The sequence below is a fragment of the Ceratosolen solmsi genome, unplaced genomic scaffold, assembly GCF_000503995.2.
Source record: "Ceratosolen solmsi marchali unplaced genomic scaffold, CerSol_1.0 scaffold11, whole genome shotgun sequence".
NCBI lineage: Eukaryota > Metazoa > Arthropoda > Insecta > Hymenoptera > Agaonidae > Ceratosolen > Ceratosolen solmsi.
Genome location: NW_011948416.1, coordinates 3,984,812 through 4,004,266, shown reverse-complemented (window position 1 = coordinate 4,004,266; position 19,455 = coordinate 3,984,812). Strand labels below are relative to the sequence as shown.

At 24.5% G+C, this 19,455-nt stretch overlaps 1 protein-coding gene across 1 annotated transcript in view; it reads left to right on the top strand.

The window, feature by feature from the left end:
* Positions 1-19,455, top strand: part of cyst (rho guanine nucleotide exchange factor 18 cysts) — a 58,020-nt gene that overhangs the window by 10,782 nt on the left and 27,783 nt on the right. Inside the window, exon 3 of the mRNA XM_011495712.1 lies at positions 16,630-16,953. Within this exon, the coding sequence (XP_011494014.1) occupies positions 16,630-16,953 (324 nt within the window). The remainder of the gene's footprint in view (positions 1-16,629; positions 16,954-19,455) is intronic.

The following is a 19,455-nucleotide window of genomic DNA, read 5'->3' as shown; positions in this document are numbered from 1 at the left end:
ACATTGATTATTGAAGTATTTAATTTCAATTGTCTTGAAAGAGTCTTAAGAATCGTTCAGTTTGATACTGAACTTGTATATATTTGTAATAAAGTTCCTTTATTTCAGGTGTAATTGTCAGGTATCGTATAATTTGCGTTACCAAGGTCGAGTAAAATCACTGTTCTTCTTATAATTAAGAAAAGTTTTTTTCGCAGAAGCGTAGGAATCAGCAAGTGATAAATTTGCATTTGTATGCGTTCTCTGGGTTAAGCGGCGCAAATGCCTGTAATATCGGACAGGGAGAAGATGTGGTCTTGGATGACAAGAGACGTTATCTAGGTCGAGATTTCTCGAGTCGAGTCGTGGCGCTATGTACGTTTTCCTCTCACCCTCTTCCCGTACCGGGTGCGCGTAAACCCGACCTTGTCCCGGTACGTTTCCGAGCACGAACGTAGAGCGTAGGAAGCATCGCGATAATAGGGGAAAGAGCATTTTTAGGAAATTGATTTTTTGCTCTCGGGAGCTTCTCGTGGCTCCAACGATGGTTTGATATGGGTCAAGCTCAAGTATAAGCCCAAAGTGGACCATCCCTCCTTTTCTTTCATTCTCATTTTGCTTCTACTAGCATCTAGGAGCTATCTTCGATTTCTGTAAAATATTTTGTTCTTTTTTTTTCCCTCCCATTTTTCTTCGTCCTCTTCATCTTTATGCTTCGTTTCAAGTGGATAATGTTATAATCTTGCCATTTATCTGTAGTACTTATGTTTAAAGCTAATAGGTAGTATTTAACTTCTTTCAAGATTGAACTTTGAATGCGCAACTTATTATGAACAAATTCCTTGTTCAATGATTTTTTATTGAAACGATATTTTTTTCTTTTTCATTATAAAATTCATATTATTGGCGATTGATTCCAACGATGTAGAAAAATACAAAAGTTTTTATCGATCGATGTATTAATACATGTAATAAAATGATTTATTTTATAATTGTTTTATTTCAATGTAATTATAGAAAAATTGTTTTATTCATGCATAATGGATGATTTTTTTTTTGTATTAATTCTTATTTTCATTTTTTTTTACAAATTATTTATGTAAATATAAAATTAATATTAAATTAGATAAAAAAAAAATCAAAATTACATATATGATAAAAATTAATTTTTTTTCTATTTTTACAGCATTAAATGAATATTCTTTCACGTTTGTTATTACAGAAATCCATACGACATTATCTATATTTTATAAAGAATTTTTTTATACTTTATATTAAATAATTATAATAGATAATAGAAATATTTGTATTATGTAATTATATCATTCATTGTTTACATTATAAAACTAAAAAGTCGTTGAGGATTATTATTTCATGTTGTTTGAAAAAGTATTATGTATGTATACATATGTGTTTTATGTAATTTTAAGGGGGTGCTATTATTAACCGAGAACTATTATTACGAAGAACCTAATTTATCCTTAAGTTGATTCAAGTATAACGCCGTTTTATTATAGAATGCATACACACTTTAATATTTGAATATGTGTTATGAATTAATAAATCATTCTAGTAAATAAATAATTCAATATCATGAATTTAGACATAAACGGAATAGAGTTTTTAAAATAAATAAAAGAATTTTAGCGATTGGTATCAAGTAGCTCATTTAGCAAAATTAATTTTTAAGCAAAAAATTGTTAAAAAAAAAAAAAAAAAAAAAATTTGTAGAATCTTCCTGACAAGATAACTAACATTACTTCTTGTCTAACATATGTGTATATAATATAAAAATATCACTGTAACATAATTTTTATGAATAAATAAATTTTTAAGTTACATTCATTTTTCTAATCAATTTTATTTAATAATGTTATGGGTTTAGCCACCTTTTGTTAAAATATTTAATCAATATTATTTGAATCGATATATTGAATAAAATTAATTTTATATAGAAAGTAATGTATGAAATAAGAAGCGACTGTTAAGTATATTAAAACGAGTCCGTAGAAAAATATCCATTTTAAATAAATGTTCAATTATGATTTATTTATTATGTTTATATATTTTTTTAATTACATATTTCTTATAAATATATTTTTTTTAATTAATAAAGTAATTTTTTTTTAATTAGCACCTTATAAATTCATTCGTCTTATCAATTAGTATTATATTTATAAAGATTATATTTTCCTAATAAGATTGTGTATATTTTCATAAGTAAAATATCTGGAATATTGTGAAATCAATATTAACTATTATAAAAATAGAACGATGGATTTTTATAAACTAAGAATAAAATAAGCCAACAAAGTGAACGTTGAAAGGAGCGTTCGAAGACTTAAATTAAAAAAAAAAACTATATAAATAGTTTAAAAATAATTTCAATATTTTCTGTATATATATATATATATTTACGGTGTTATATTAAAATTTGAAAATTATATGGGAATAGAGTTACATAATGTTCATTAGCTGTACAGTGCAAATACACGCGAATTAGCAAAAGATCTAATTTGGATAATTATGGAAATTAAGGGTTACTTAGTTTTTAAGGGCTAATTAAGGGTTATTAGTAATGCGGTTACTACTCGAACAAATGACTGAGATGATACTGTTGCTTTCCATTATGTATCTACGCATTTTTTTAATTCTTAGTGGTATAAACTAACTCCACATAGAAAGCAAATGCGGTACGCTGTTGTTTAATGTCTCCTTTACAATCTACAAATTTACAGTTCTAGATTAGAGTCGAATAGTGTTCCTATTATGTTACTGAGAATAAAGATTAATATTAAGTATTAATATATTACATTTTAGTTCTTTTGTCTAGTATCTTAAATATTATTAATAATAAATATTAAATAAATGGGTATGTTCGATAAAGAATTATCGACGATGGAACTTATATTAATATTATTTCCAATTCATAGGGAGAGTAAAAATTTATGACTAATTTTTATTTTAACTCCTTTGCGTACTCTATTGTATTGAACTATCTTTATTTTTGCACAGTAAGCTTTCTAATCCTTATTATTTCATTTAATAAATACTATTTAATACTCAATAGCTGTATGTTTGTTTTAATCAAGTTAGTAAATTGATCTAAACATAAGTAGTCAATAAAGTTTTATGATATATAGTAATGTTGTTTTAGAGTTGATATATAATTGTGTGAAGTACTGGGTATTGTGATCTTAAATTATACTTATTACAATTAGAAATTAAAATTTTATTTCCGTCTTGTATTCTTTTATTTGTTTAGGAAAGATTAATTTTCTTTAATTAATTGATTAATTAATTTTTTTCATTATGTATCTTTCGGATTGTTATGAAGAGACGATTAAAATTAAACATTATATACTTAATTAGTGTATTAGATTACTTATAATAAATGGATTCTGAAATTAATATATTGCTACCAATTAACTGCATTATGAATTAATATTTAATAATTATCTACTATTATTAGTTTTACAAATAATATATCGAGTCGTTTTATGTTACTTTGGCACTATCGAATTTTAATTATACTAAATTTTATAGAAATTTAAATATAACAAGTGTAGTATAAATGACAATTGTACAAAAATACGAAATTTTAATCCAGTAGTCTCGGTAAAAACAATTGCAAATATAAGTGCCAAGAGGAAATTATAAAAATTAATTTGTCTTTACAGAAATATACTTGTTGTTTTTTAACGTACGAAATTTGTTTTTGAACAACTTTGTGCATTATTCATGTACAGAATTTAGACGGGAAACGAACTAAGATACCGGTAAGGGTATCGATTTTATTTTTGCCCTTTACATCGTGACGGCAATGGTAATAATAAACTTTTTTTTTCTTTTAAGAAAATGTTAAAAACTATTAGTAGTAGTGGTAGTAGTAATAGTAGTGGTAGTAGTAGTAGCAATAATTGTAGTAATAGTAGTAGAAGTGATAGCAATTCTAGGAACTATAACAGCAGCAGCAGCAGCAGCAACAACAACAACAACAACAACAACAGTAGTAGTAGTAATAGTGTATTAGCAGTAGAGTAGTTGCAGTTAGTGAAACTTCCGGGAAGCTTTTTCCGGAAGTACGTGCGTTGTGTTTAGATTTGCCCGATTATCTATTTAACTCCTCCGACATCTTCCGTAACGCTGCTTCGGTCGAATGAATCGTACGTGCATGAAATGTCGGCGAATGCGTGCCCCCGTACATTTGCATGGTTTCTTCAGACCGAGTGTATCGGTATTCATTGTTTTCAATATCGTCGTCGTACGCTTGTGAAAGGCCTTTTCTATATGGATAATGGAATGCTCGAGTCGATTTTTTTATCTTTCTCTTATTTTTCATATTATTTTTGCTCTTTCTTTTGTCTATTTGAATCAGTGTCCCAATATCATTCCAGTTGTATAACTTTACTTTATGTATTTTTAGGTGAAACTTGATTCAGAGCTAGTAAGATTCATCGGATATTAAACTTCAGATTCACTATCTATATATTGTTTTGAAACACAACTACTTTAATTTATTAAAAGTTTTGAATTATATTGTATTGAAGTACAATTTAAATTGTAATATAAGCAATTAATAATTATTATAAATGTAATTAAAGCTATAGAATAATATGTTAATATTAAATATAATTAAATGAAAATGTATCCGTAGCTCGTAAAAAGCTATCTTTTCATACAATATAAATTCTCCTTTATATATTTTTTAAAATACATCTTAATTTATAAATGCCTTTAAATCTGTATATATAATACATATATATGTACAAAATAGATGAAATTTCGCATAAGTGTTACAAAAAATTTCTGAATTTTAGAACATCCGCTTTATATTTATAAAAATTTTTATGTAAATTTAAAATGTTAATTGTGCGATATTTAATTTAATAATATAATTTGTTCTTTTCTCTTATTATTATTATTATTATTGTTGTTGTTGTTGTTGTTGTTGTTGCTGCTGCTGCTGCTGCTGTTATAGTTCCTAGAATTGCTATCACTTCTACTACTTTATTATTATTGTTATTATTATTATAAAAATTCTATTGGAATATACAAAAATGTTATTTGCATCGTTTTAATTTTCAAATATCTAATACATTTATTACTATTTAAATGTAGCTCAATCAAGCGAGCTTTTTGAGAAAAAAAAATATAATAAAGTTATAATACCGTGCGCCAATATAACAAAAAACACGCGTGTAAAATCAATATGGGAAAGTTGCTGGCTTAGAGGTGTGCTGGTGCGGAAGTAATAGTCATCGTATCCAAACGACTTTACAAACGTCGCTGATCGCGAGTCGCTGCTGATGTATCAAGTATCAAAGGAGACTCGGGTCGAGACGTAGTTGCAGCGCCACCGATTTATCGCGGCTGCGCGTCAAACTATGTGCTGCAGCCTAAGAATTATGCCCCCGGATCGTCGAGTCCCTGAGGCATTGTGCATGCACCACCGAGGAGTTGTGCGATAACAAATAGCCACGTCCATTCCCTCGGGTTGATCAAGTCTTTGACCGGCTACGGTTCTTATTTCGATTCTGACTCCGTTCGCGACTACATTTCACCCTTTGCCGTTAAATGTGGACGATCGTTTTACCTGTATTGTTAAGGTGTGCCTCTCGCATAAGATTGGATAGTAAGCAATTTATCGAGCTCCGGCGAGCATTTCCTTTCTTTCTTCCGATTGTCAGCTCCAACCAAATTACGTATAAATATACACACAATTATAAAGCACTTTATTCTTTTATTCTATTGTATTAGAAGAAGCGAAAGTGTCCTTGTTTACCACGCCATTAGGTAGAAATCATATTAATTCTTTATTTGTAATATATTGGAAATCATCATTATTTACATACGTAACTATCAATTATATGTCTTCAATTACTAAGGTTACAATTTATTATTGCATATGAGCCATACTCTTTTTATAAAATTTTCAATATCATATTCTACGTTCGATCGTTGTTAATAGAGTAAACTGTCAAATGTCGATGCATTTAAACAATTAAACTAAACTAAACCAAACTAAATTTGTATATTTATTCCATATGTTGTTGTTTTTTTTTTTTTTTTTTGATTTGTCTTTCTTTATTATAAGCTTCTGATACATTTTATACTATTTTTATGAAATAATTGTGAATCACGTTCCCCAATATGACTGGCATTATTATCTGATATCCATGGAGAAATCAACACGTAATTGTCAGAATCTTAGTTGAATCAAGAAGTTAGACTCTCATCATCATATACATCGTAAATCACTTCAACGTTGTGAAGATAATTAAAGTGTGTAACTGAGTGTATATTAAACAGCGTGATGGGGGGGGGGGCGATTTACACTCGAATAAATTCATTGTCGTTTGGATAGCGAGTATTAGATTATCAAGTATAATTTATTAGCAAATATTCCTTCCCTTGTTAATCAATTATGGTGGTTCTAAGGTGCGAAGTTGATTAAGCATTCAAATCTTAACAAGTTTTCCGTTGAGAAAGCAGGGCGCGTTGTTTCAGCATTCGAGGGTCGGATTAATGCCGATAGATTCCAGTGCTGATTGATTAATATAACGATTAAAAGTGTAATATAAGCTTATATAGGCGTACGGATAAGCCATCGATAAGTATAATGCAAATGCTGTTGACAATCTTTGTTGTTGTTTATGATATAACGAGGTATTACAATGTTTTGTATGTATTATCATGACAATGAAGCTTTGCTTACCCAAATGATATACGTGGGATAACCAAAGAGTGTTATCTGGAAATTTTTTTTACTAATAGAACTTTAGATTTGATTACATAACCATTGATATAACGTAAGTATTGTTGTTTTAAGCGCATGAAGACTGAGGTAAATACTGAGATATTTTGTATGTTTTATAATCATAGAAAACTATGATTCAAAAGTGGTGGAAATGTTGAACGAAGATAGTGGATTATTCAATACTACCGTTTATCGTTTCAATAAATTCTACGATATTGTTGGATACTTCTAAGTGATGGGAATTTGTCAAATCACGAACATTCCGTTGAACTTTTTTTTATGGTTTTAAATCCTATTTTTTAGTTAAATAAAAAAAGAACAAACGAGGATTACGTTTTCTAACGGAAGTTAGATTTACGTTTTGATCCCGGAATCTGATAATCGAACGTATTTACGTGAATACGATATCTCTGTTATAATATAGTATACCATACTATCATTTTTAATATAAAGATTCTATTTATTTGTGAATACTTTAGTGCAAGATGTTTTATTAAATGAAATGGTAATTTATATTCTCGCGTGACTATAATATAATTTCGCTAATCTATCATTGTATTCAATCAATTTATATTGTACGGTTATTTTAAAAGCGGGTAGATGAATCACGAAAACGAATAATATTAGCCAAATATAAGCAAAACCTTTCGAGAATAAACAATAACATTGATTGATAATAATTTATTAAAATTATAAGAATTGAAAGAAACCTAAGGCCAATTGAAGTAGCAAAAATGCCCTACGACTATCTATATTCTCTCTCTACTTCTCCTTTATTCTTCTTTAATTTGCAACATGTTTCCGAGGTTCTTAATATGGAACGTGGTTCCTGAGACATCGAATCTCTTGGTAGCGTCTCACGTCTTCCGATGATGTTCTGAATTTTTAGATAACTGAGAAAACCTCAGCTCCAAAGATAATAGCTATTCCACGAAATATATAAATAATTGTTTGCGCTTCATCATTTACAGTATAACTAATATTTATAATTTTAGTTACACATGAAGATTAATATTTTTATTTATTTGCTTAATATTTCGGTGTATATAACTATAAATCATAACAATAATATAGAAAATTATTATTAATAAAATTAAATATAAATTCAAATAATATTTATTATATTTTTCTTTGATGATAGATTCACGTGGAAATACAAGATATTAATTTTTAAAAATCATTTAAAATTGTAACCATTATCGACAAGTTATAAATTTTATCAAATAATGTTTGTAATTGTTAAAACAATGCGTAGATTGAATCTATTTTTTTTTTAATTTAAATTAAATTAATCACAGTACATTATAATCATTTGTTAATTTTTTATGTACGTGGAAGATGGGGAAAAGTTTCAGTTTGTGAAAAGATTTAAGATTTTTTTAAATGTAAATCTTTTATCAAGTATTTTTTATTAATTTGTATCATTGATACTGCAATAAATTATCAAATTATATACGATTAAATACACTACCTTATCGTTATGACTTTTTGAGCTATAGTTTAACGCCTATATTCAGTTTCACTTATAATTTTTCTTTGTTTTTTTTCCCTCATTATTCATTTATTGGGAATAGCTTTTTTTTTTTTTTTTTTTTTTACAATTTATCAAAAAATAGTATTTGATTTTGATTAGCATGTTTTTATTGCACATTGCATATATTTAAGAATCTTTTTATTATTCAATTTATTATACTTGATTTTTAAAGGATCAAAACCAATTTGAGTATGAAAATCGTGAAATTTTCTACTTTGAATGCAGATTGATATGTGTTACGAATATTAAAAATTTCTATATATTTAAGTTCGTCAATTAAATACACCGTAATGTATGAGCTCTTATACAAATTTTAATATTGTACGGACAGAATAAAGTAGAATACTAGACTGTATTTTTCGACGCTAATAGTTTTTACAATAAAGTTACACAACGGTACACTTACACACTAAGCTTATAGAGAGTTTGAGAATGAAAGGGGCAAGTGTAAAAATACATTAGATACAAGAATTAATTAATTTAATAGGTATACTTTATATTCCTTGCAAAATGTCGAAAATCTGTGACAGAATTAACATTATATAGAATTATATACAGAAATAAACATTATAAGTATTGACATCAATAATCAATAATCAATGTTTAATATTAAGCTTCAATTAAATTTCATGCCAAATATTAAACAAAATGTGAAATGCTTTTTAATAAATTTTACTTTGTTTTAACAATGAAATGAAAGTTGAAACTTAAAAAAATAATTGATCATTTGAATAAATCGTTATGATTTTTAATTTTTAATAATAATATTACTCGTTACAATATTCGTGATTTTATGTAAAAACGTTATGTAAAAAAAAAATAAAGTGATGTGCAAATTTTCCAATCCAATCGTATCAGCTTCGTAAAATTATATTTTTGATTCATACAATTTGGTCTAAAAATTAAAATTTTAGTGAATTGTTACTTATTGCAGAATACATTATTTACTTTATCAAATTATCTACGCTAGTAAAAGAAATATATTATTTAAAATAATTTTAATTAATGAATTTTTATTTTAGCATACTTATAGTTATATAATTTACACTATAAATAAATAATATAAATAATAAATATAAAATGCACTAATTTTTTAATTTTAAAAGAATTTTATTCGTAACAAATAAAATTTTCTTTTTTAATCGATAAATATTGTATGAATTAAACACTCGATGTGTTTATTTTAAGAAAGTTATAACTAACACAGACTGTGTTAAAACGCCTTTTGATATTTATTAGTTATTGATATTTATTAGTTATCAAATAGATTCATGAATATTTATGGCATATTTTCTGTATAATTGTAGAAAGTAAATATTAGAAACTAAAAATTGCATCATTTCAATTAAAAAAAAAAAGAAAGAAAGAAAAAAGAAACAGAATGAATTTAATTACAAATTAAAATAAAGTCTAAAAGACTACGGAAGTGCATTGTGTATTATAATAGTTTATATAAGTCGAATTTCGACATTAAAAATTAAAAAAAAATTACATATCATCCTTAGTCTAAGACAGGAAAATAAAAAAAAAATAAATCAGAAGAGTTAGAGAAGTAAGAAAAATTATGCGGAAAATTGTGTTTGGTTACGCGTCGAAGGAGTTCATAGTGAACGTGCATAGATTCGCGTGTTCGCGATATATCTATGCGACCCAGTTTTCGCGCTCTCGCAGCAGCTGCATTCATTGAAACGTAAATGATGCAGGAATTAACAACATTAGTATCATAAAGTGGAAAGATTGTTATCTGCTGCAGCAACGATGTGTACACATATATGGATAGATATAATCGTAGAGCCAGTTATATAGCAGACATAGATATAAGGGATTGTATGGCTAGTGTGTATATACGATGAGGTGGTAAAGACAAAGGGGATCTACGTATAAATTTAGAATAATTGTAATGATTTTCTCAAGTCTTATTTGCTTGTTCTCAACCTTTCTGAAGTTATACTCTGATTGGTTTAAATAATTATACGAAACATTTAAGCGGTTCCGAAATATGTTGGAACGTATTTTAAGATTACGACTTTTGTTGTCTTTACAATGTATATAAAAATATAAGTCTTAGTTATTGTCACATTAAATTATATATTCACTTTGCATTTTTATTACAATACAAGCAGATTATACATTTGCATCAATATTTTTTTTTTTAGTTACGAAATTATTAAAAGCAACAATTATGAATTTGAAGGTGCAAAATTACATTAGACTAATAAAATCAATTATTGCTAAATGTTAATTTAACAATTTAAAATTATTTTAATTAACTTTAATTATTTAATCATTGTATAAATTTGGAGAAATACTTGGAAATATACAATATGCTTTGAGATAATATTTATTTTTCTTTCATAAGGTACCGAGAGGATTTTTTTGTTTCACAAAATCATCGTGTATTACTGACGTTAATACGTTGCATTCATCCTCATACTATTCAGGAACTATTTAAGAAAATGAGATACGAATCTTCTAAGAAGATTATTCAAAGCTTTCTAAATTTATAAAGTGTAAAATATGCTCTAATGAATACAATCGATTTATAGCTGCAGTATTTATAATTATATTCAACATCTAGTATTATTGTATATTATTGTATTGTACAGCATAATTTTATAAAGTTATAAGGTTTTTGATTTTCCCAAATCCTCCTATTTCAAGGTAAATTAAAATTTTAGCTGCAGTTGGCTAAAATTCTTAAAGAACAACGTATGGATTATATTCCATATGTATAGATTTTTAATAGTACTAAATGCTTATGTTTTTGCAGTAGGAACGTGAAAACTTTGTGTCGATTGAATAGTTCAGAAATTTTAACCGTGACGCTCTAAATATTCACTTGCATCGCTCAACTATAACGTCATACTGTAAACATTTTATAAAAATGTTCATCATGGATTTTATTTGGTTAATGTCTAAAAGGACTATAGTTAAACAATATAGATATAATACTTATATAATGTAATATTATATTAAAAATTCATAAAATATCAAGACTATAATGTCGTAATTAGAGATGCTAATTAATAATAAATTTATATAATTTTAATGTAGTAGATAATAATGATTATGTAAATTAATGTATTGTTGCAAAGAACGTTTTAATCCAAATGTTTTACATGGATAATTTGATTGTTTCATATAGAATTGTACTGTTTCTTAATTCAAGAATTAGTGTAAATTTATTGTTAGTTTTATTTTTAATAATTGGAAATCAATTCAAAGTTCGAGCAACGTTTGTGAATAATTTTAATAGTAGCACAATTTATTTTAACCATTATAATTCACTATTTATAACATTATTACTCGCGTTGTATACGAGAAATTGTTATTCTTATTAACACATTTTATATTTTTGTAATTTAGTATTTTATCTTATAATATTAAATAATTATTTGTAATAAATCTATACAATTCAAATCTGTAACTACATATTTTAAAAACGATATTCGTAATATATATATATATATATATATCCAATATATATATATATATATATATATATATTGGATTTACATAGTCTTATATAAAAATAATAATAGCCGAGGGTTTTACTGTTTTCAGTTTGCTTTCGACATTCATTCGTTGTTCTATTGATACAAATCCGAATACATTTTCAAAAGTATGAAAAACGTTAATACATATTTTTTCATTATTGATATATGTTTTTGTAAACGATACCAATTGAATAATAATTATTATCTGCATTCATAATACTCCTGATTTTTGAATATTTAAATTATTGGTGACAATGCTTTTTTACGACTGGAAAGCATGTTTTTTCTGTACATGTGTGTTGTATATGTTGCAGTTATTTTAGCGATAACAGTATCGCGAGCAAATGATAAAAATGTTGAATTATTTCTAAAAATATTTCGAATACATAGCATCTATAATTGTTGTTATTCTGAGTTTATATTTTCATGGAATTTCAAATTTAGTTTTAAAATTGTATTATTGTATATTATTGTATAATTATATTTTACTTTTTAATCGCATGAATTGAATTTTATGGTTTTTATTTTTCCATAAATATTTACTTCTTCTTACCGTTCAATGTTTATTTAAGCACTGAATAGTTCAATCAATTATAGAAATAACAAAGGTTCTTAAGTTTTTATACAATGCTCATTATAATAAATTAGTTTCAATTGCATAAAATTGAATTTGCAGCAATTTAAATAAATCTACAGAAGTTTTTATATTTTATATCTTTGATATGTAATAGAAATGAAGACTGGCGGTCCAAATAAAATGATGTATTGGCTGGGTAATTGCAACTTTTGTAGATTTTTCGATATTGTCCAGACAAGAATAGAAAACAATCCAATTTATTGAAAAAAGAATCAAGCTCAGTCATTATCTTTTTCTTTTAAATACATTTCATATATGCGTGATCAGAAGTAATTTGTTTTTAATTAATTTAAGATACTTATTATGGCAATCTTTTAATTGAAATATTCTTGGATAATTTTTAAACTTATAATTCTTAAATATTTTATATCTTCTGGTATCTTGGTAATTATAATAATTACGTAAAACAATGAATTTTAGAAAAAAAGTTGCCGAAACAAAATTGTCTAGATTAATTTTTTGATTATTTTGATTATTTTTCTTTAACTTCTTACATTTTTATTAGATTTATAATTAAATATTTAAAGTATTTATTTTTCGTACAATTGCCTTTAGTAATGTTTAGTGTTTGGAATCAAAACTTCATTTCGTATAAAAGTTGTTCGTTTAGATATTTTAAGTACATATTTTCAAAGACCAATGTTATTATTGTAGTATTAAATCCATTACATTATCGATTTTCCATTTTTCATTTGAATATTTTTAACAAAAAATTTTAATTTATGTTCAATAGGTAAAAAGATTTTTCTTAAATACAAAATGAATATTTATACTTTATATGTATAATTTTACTCCATGCAAATTTAAATATTTGGAATGTCAATTTAATCTCATAAATTACAACGTTTTTTTGTTTCAAATTTTTATTATTTTTATAAAAATAATAATTAATTTATGTTTATAGTCAGAAAATCTTTTCTTCTTAATCTTTAATTTTGTATTGATATTGGTTAATTTATTAAATATTATAATTGCATATTAAATAAAATATTTCTCATCCGAATGAAATATTCTTCTTTATATTTATATCTTTATTATATGTCTTTATTGCCAATTATTAGTAAACTAGATATATTAAATTTTAATAAAAAAATTATTTTCAATTTTATATATAGGGAAATTGAAAAAATATGATCAACTTTGGTATGTTTTAGAACGATGAAATTGAAAATATTTTTTTGAAAATAATTTATTTGATTGATTGTTTTATTATTGAAAATAATCGATCGATGTTTATTAGTCATAAAAAAGTACAATGATTATTATATTTAAGTCCGTAATATAATTTCAGTCAATTGGCAGAAGAATTTGAATACTTTAAATTTGATTCATTTTTAATTTAAAAATGTATGGTAAAGCTACTATAATTTATATTCTAACTATATAAAACTGTCAAATTTGATAAAACTAGAGTAATAAGAGAATTTTTTATATATAATTATGGTGTTTTTTTTACATTTTTAATTTATTGAGTTTATTACGCTTAGTGTTACTGTTAAAGTACATTCATGTCGTTTTATATTGTGCATTATTATATGTAAATGTAATTTAATATGCGTTTAAAATCTGACATTTATATATGAATGTATCAAATAACTTTTATCTGACTTTATATTGAATGTAGAGATAATATAATTTCTAATTATTTGTAACAAAATTTTGATAGTAAGAAATAAATTTGTGTTAATTGTAAAATACAACGAGTAATAAATTAGAATCTGTTTGTAATAATAATTTAAAAGATTTGATTTAAGAAAAACCAATTGAAAAAAGTAATAAAAGCTTAATATGTATATTATAATTAACCAATGTTTAAAATTCGATATTTTAATTAATTGAAGTAAAATAGATTATTAAGTCATGCAATTTATAAATAATAGATAAACATATCTTAGTAAATATTAGATGAACAGGTTTAAAATATTTACTAATTAAATTTATTACTCTAATAGAATTAAATTAATTTCATTATTGTAGAAAGTTAGGAGCATGTAGCATGCAATCTTTTAAGACTTAGTATAATGTTTCATAAGTTTTTGTATTTTTAGTTTGTATACATATGTATTAAACATATGAATTTATAAATGACCGAACGATTTCTTTGTAATTGTGCATTGAATAAAAATTTACTTTTTGATATAACAATGGAAGTATTTTTTTATTTATTTATTTATTTTGTTGTTGTTGTTGTAACTAATTGCTATTATTGAGATCATTAGGTAATAGGATAATCAACAATTAAGGTTTAAATTATTAAATACAAATTTTATCTTATTGTGATTTTGTACTCTATAGATTTGCTATATTATTGTTCAATATAAAAATGTAAAAATGTTAATTTATTTACGAATATTTCAGTAGAATTTAGTTTGCTTATTAAGTTAATTTTTCATTATTATAAAAGTGATAGAAATTGAATAAATTCTAGCATAAAATTTAAGACATTAGTAAAATTTGTATCTTTTAAAAGTTTTAATGTTTTAATTAATAATTGTTAATAAATTATCTTCATAATTCTATTTTATAAGATTAATATTTTTAGATACTAAAATGATAATGGGTTTTACTTAATTTAGGAACAAAAATATATTTGCACATTAAATCGAAAATTATGAATTTAGTTTCATGAAAATTATAAAAATTACAATTTATTAACTTGTAGTTCTTGCTCGGTAGATTTTCATAACAAATATTGAATTGTCAGATACATATTTTATGAATGTAGGATATTATTTGTTTAGAATGTAAAAGTACTTGTCTGTCTGTTCAATATGTTTTTTTTGCAATTTATTTTATGATTATTAGGTTATTGGTATTATGGCTAAAAATTTCTTTATGCTACCTGTAATTTATGTGTACAGCAAAATTTTATTCGAATTTTTATTAATATTAAAATAATTATTGCAAATTTTTGTACACCCTTAAAAATATATTTATTTAGAATAACGTAGTATATACAAGTAAATGTTTTTTCCTTTATCGTGAATAGCGTAGTGATTTTTTTTTATCAATATTCAGATTCTTTATACATTAAAAAAAAATCCTTGAAGATACTTTAGTTTTATTATCTATTAGTATGAAAGATAGTATAAATACAGGATATTATTGAAAATATAGCAGATTGAGTTGGTAGTTTTTTGTTTATAAAAATTTATAATAAATCCTCTTGACGTTTAATACAGAGAAAATTGGATTTAGTTTGCGATACTTTGCAGGCTTTGTAAATCTAAGGCATAAAATAAATATTGATCTTTTGTATTTCACATTGGCACATTTTATTTCAAATTCTAAATTAAAATTTAAACCTTATTTCACTCTTCGCTTAGTGTACGTACGGATTACTAAAAACATCTTTTATTTGTATCAGAAGCGAATGATCTCCTAATTTAATTATGGAATAAAAATTCATTACAAACAAATTAAAAATTTTTATTTGTAAAAATACGATTGTTTTCAATATGATTTTAAATATTGACTATTTATTATAGTGATTTTTAAATCTATTATTTATAAATTTATATTTTGTTATTGCCTGTTCCTATTTAGAAAATTGATTTAAAAAAGGTATATCTATATACTTTCAATTTCTTATTGACAACATTAGTATATTCTGTTTACTTAATCTCTTACAATACGGGAGATATAACGAGACATTCATCGATTATTAATTTTATTTTTTTTTTTTTTTTTTTTTTTTTTTTGATATCACGCCATAGTATGCTATATAATTTTTCAATTGTGTACCCTCAGTATCCAGACACAGGCTACATTTATATTTTGAACTAATTTATGACATTAAAATATTCAAAACAAAATATTCTTTCCTCTGATGTTATAATTATCTCAAAACATAAAAGTTCCCACTTTTTTTTTTAATAATCCAAAAATTTCATATATTTAAATAAATATCTTATATTCAACTTTATAGTATTATATTAAATTTTTTATGTTTAAAAGTAATTATTTAATTGTAAATTTGAGATTATGAGATAATATAATATTGATATTAATGAAAGTTAGTTAAAAATTTTGGCACTTTCAGTTGGTTCAACGTGTATCTGAAAATATGAGAAGTGTTAGAATAATTTTAATTATACCCTTTGTAATATAATGGGATTTATTCTCATATTAAATCTGTAAACTAATTAATTATAATTTCATTATTCTTTAGTAAAACTAATTGTTTATAACATTGTCCCAATCATAGACTTTTCATTTTTAGACGAGTGTCCAAACAGCGGAGAAGATAGTGATGAGGATGTAATAACAGATTACCTGGGTTCTGCGCAATCGGAATGTTCTGGTGTATCCATCATTAACGGTGACCTTCTCCTAGCCGACGAAAATTATACCAAAGATAACAACAGTAACCATCACACAACAATCGCTATGTCCGAGGGATCCGAAGAACAGCGTCATCACCATCAACAGCATGGGCAGTTAGCATCTGGACAAAATAATTCAAATCATCCATCTAATCCATTGGTGCCGATTATTAGTGTCACCCCACATTCGCCTGGCCTCGCCAAACATTATCCCGTTTTAGGTAAGAGGATCGAGCATTGTAATGAACGAGTTCAAACGAAGCCTTATTAGGAATGTATTACAAACGTAAAAAAGTTTTATGAACTATAGTTGTAAGTTTTTATATAGTAATTGTATAGACAACATATGCTTCACATGGTTTTGAAATACAAAGACGAGAAAATAATATTAAAATGGATTAATTTATTTTATAACTCTGCTTCTATTATTTAAAAAATGTTATATTTTTAATATTATATAATATAAAACGAATAGCAACACAATAGTAATAAAATTCATGGTGCTCGATTAGATCAATTAGATAAAATACATAAAGAAAAAAGATTTATAAACAGTACAATATTTAATTTTACAACAAATGAAGCTATTATTCATTAATATACAAAATGAAAATATATTTCATTACAGGCAATATAATTTGCGTTGAGTTCAAATATGCGATGAGCTTAAAGCTCTTGGTTTATTTGACAATTATTTTAATTTCGTTATTTATATTATTATTTATTATTTATGTTTATTATTATAATGCTCAGTGCCTTTGAATGCATATTTATTTTGGAACATTTTATTTTCATGCATAACAATTAACTTATGGTGCATCGCACATATTGATTGCTCTCTTTTTTTTTCATTAGATTGAAACGAGTGAACAGAAATAATGAAATTTTCATAATGAAAATAATGAGTACAAACAATTCTTATGCTATAGTTAAAAAAAAGTACTCTTTGTATAATACAGGCATTTGATGATTAGATTATTCTAAAGTATAATTCGACTTCATATTTATATATTCATATATTCGAAATCATTTCGAATAATGCACGAATGTACATAAATTTATTAACATTATAATAATTTAGAATATTCAAATAATATAATAGATGTATAATAAATAAGATCATTTTATGTAATGTTAATTTGTTTATAATTGCATGACTTCACCAAGAGCCTCACTGTTACGAAAATTTTTTAATTGAATTGTAATTATTTGAAAGTGAATTTTTTATTAAATAAATTCATTATTGCCTATTATCAAACTATTTTACCAATTCGTATTCATATTTAATTGATTTATTCAACTAAATGGTTCTTATTTTATTGTTTCTAAAAGTAGCCTTTGAATTGCTGATTTTTTTTATATGAACAATTTGTTTTCTTCTATAAATGGAGCAAGTCGTGTTCAGCTGCAGTCGTCAATCAATAACTAATAAAGTGTTGAGAAGTACATGCGGCTCGTAAATCACTTTAATTTGTGTAAAAATGTATAAGATGTGAATTAAATATTTACTTTTTAATAAGATCTAAAATTCTTTAAATAAAAATTATTTATCACTAATGATTTTATGGAAGTATTCGAATCAACGTACGATATTTTCTAATATTTACAATTTACAAACTAGTATTTTTTCAATTATATCTTCCAATTATTCATTTTGAAGTAATCGCTGCACTTTCAAAAAATGCGCATTTTAAATAATATGTATGAAACATTTCCAATCAGTAATTCGCTATTTTTAAAAAGATTATTAATAAATTCTTCATTTAAAATTGATAACATTGGTATGAATGAGTGAATAATTAATTATGCCATTATATATATATATATATATATATATATATATATATATATTAATTCTACTAATTATGTCCTGAATTTTTCATTTTTATTTATTTATAATATAAATTCACTTGCTTTTGTGATTTCTGTAAGTCGTACAATAAAACGTATTTTTCTTTTGTTTTTTGTAATAATTATTTAGGATTTGTGATTCACATCAGATTTTTGAATTAAAATGTTCATTTTTAGTTCAAATATTTTCCAAGTGTCTCATTTAAGCTTTTTTTTTGTATTGCAATTCTGTAACCTTTCATTATCATATAAACTCATCAATTGAGATAATTCATCTATATTATAAAAAATTGTGATCATCATAATGAATTTAGACACATCATTTAGTATACACTTTTTAAAGTTTGTATAAGATGAATTCTAATTTTGTTTGATAATTGTTTGTTTAATTTTGAATTTACTAATTTTATGTTTTCAAATACTTTTCATTGATTTTTATTGGCCTATTAATATGATAAAATAATGCAAATTCGTGAAATATTAAGGAATTGTTTATTATAAACTAATTATGCGATGAAACACGTGTGTTAATCCAATAGTTATAGGCTTTTATACTTAGACTTAATTTTATTATAAAAAAAAATTTTATAATTTAGCAAATGGATAAGATATTGATAATTATCAATAAACTATTAACATGCAATAATATGGTAATTTTAATTTATCATGAATGACAATATGAAATAATTATTACGTAAAGTTTTATTTTGCTAAAATGAATTTTAAATAATATATATTTGTTCTTTTTGCTTCTATGTACTGTAAGGCTATTTATAACTATTACACTATTTACAAATTTTCATCTTGGAAATTATTTAGAAATCATTTGTTTTAAAGTGTTTGAACTAATTAGAATAGAGAAAGTTTTACTA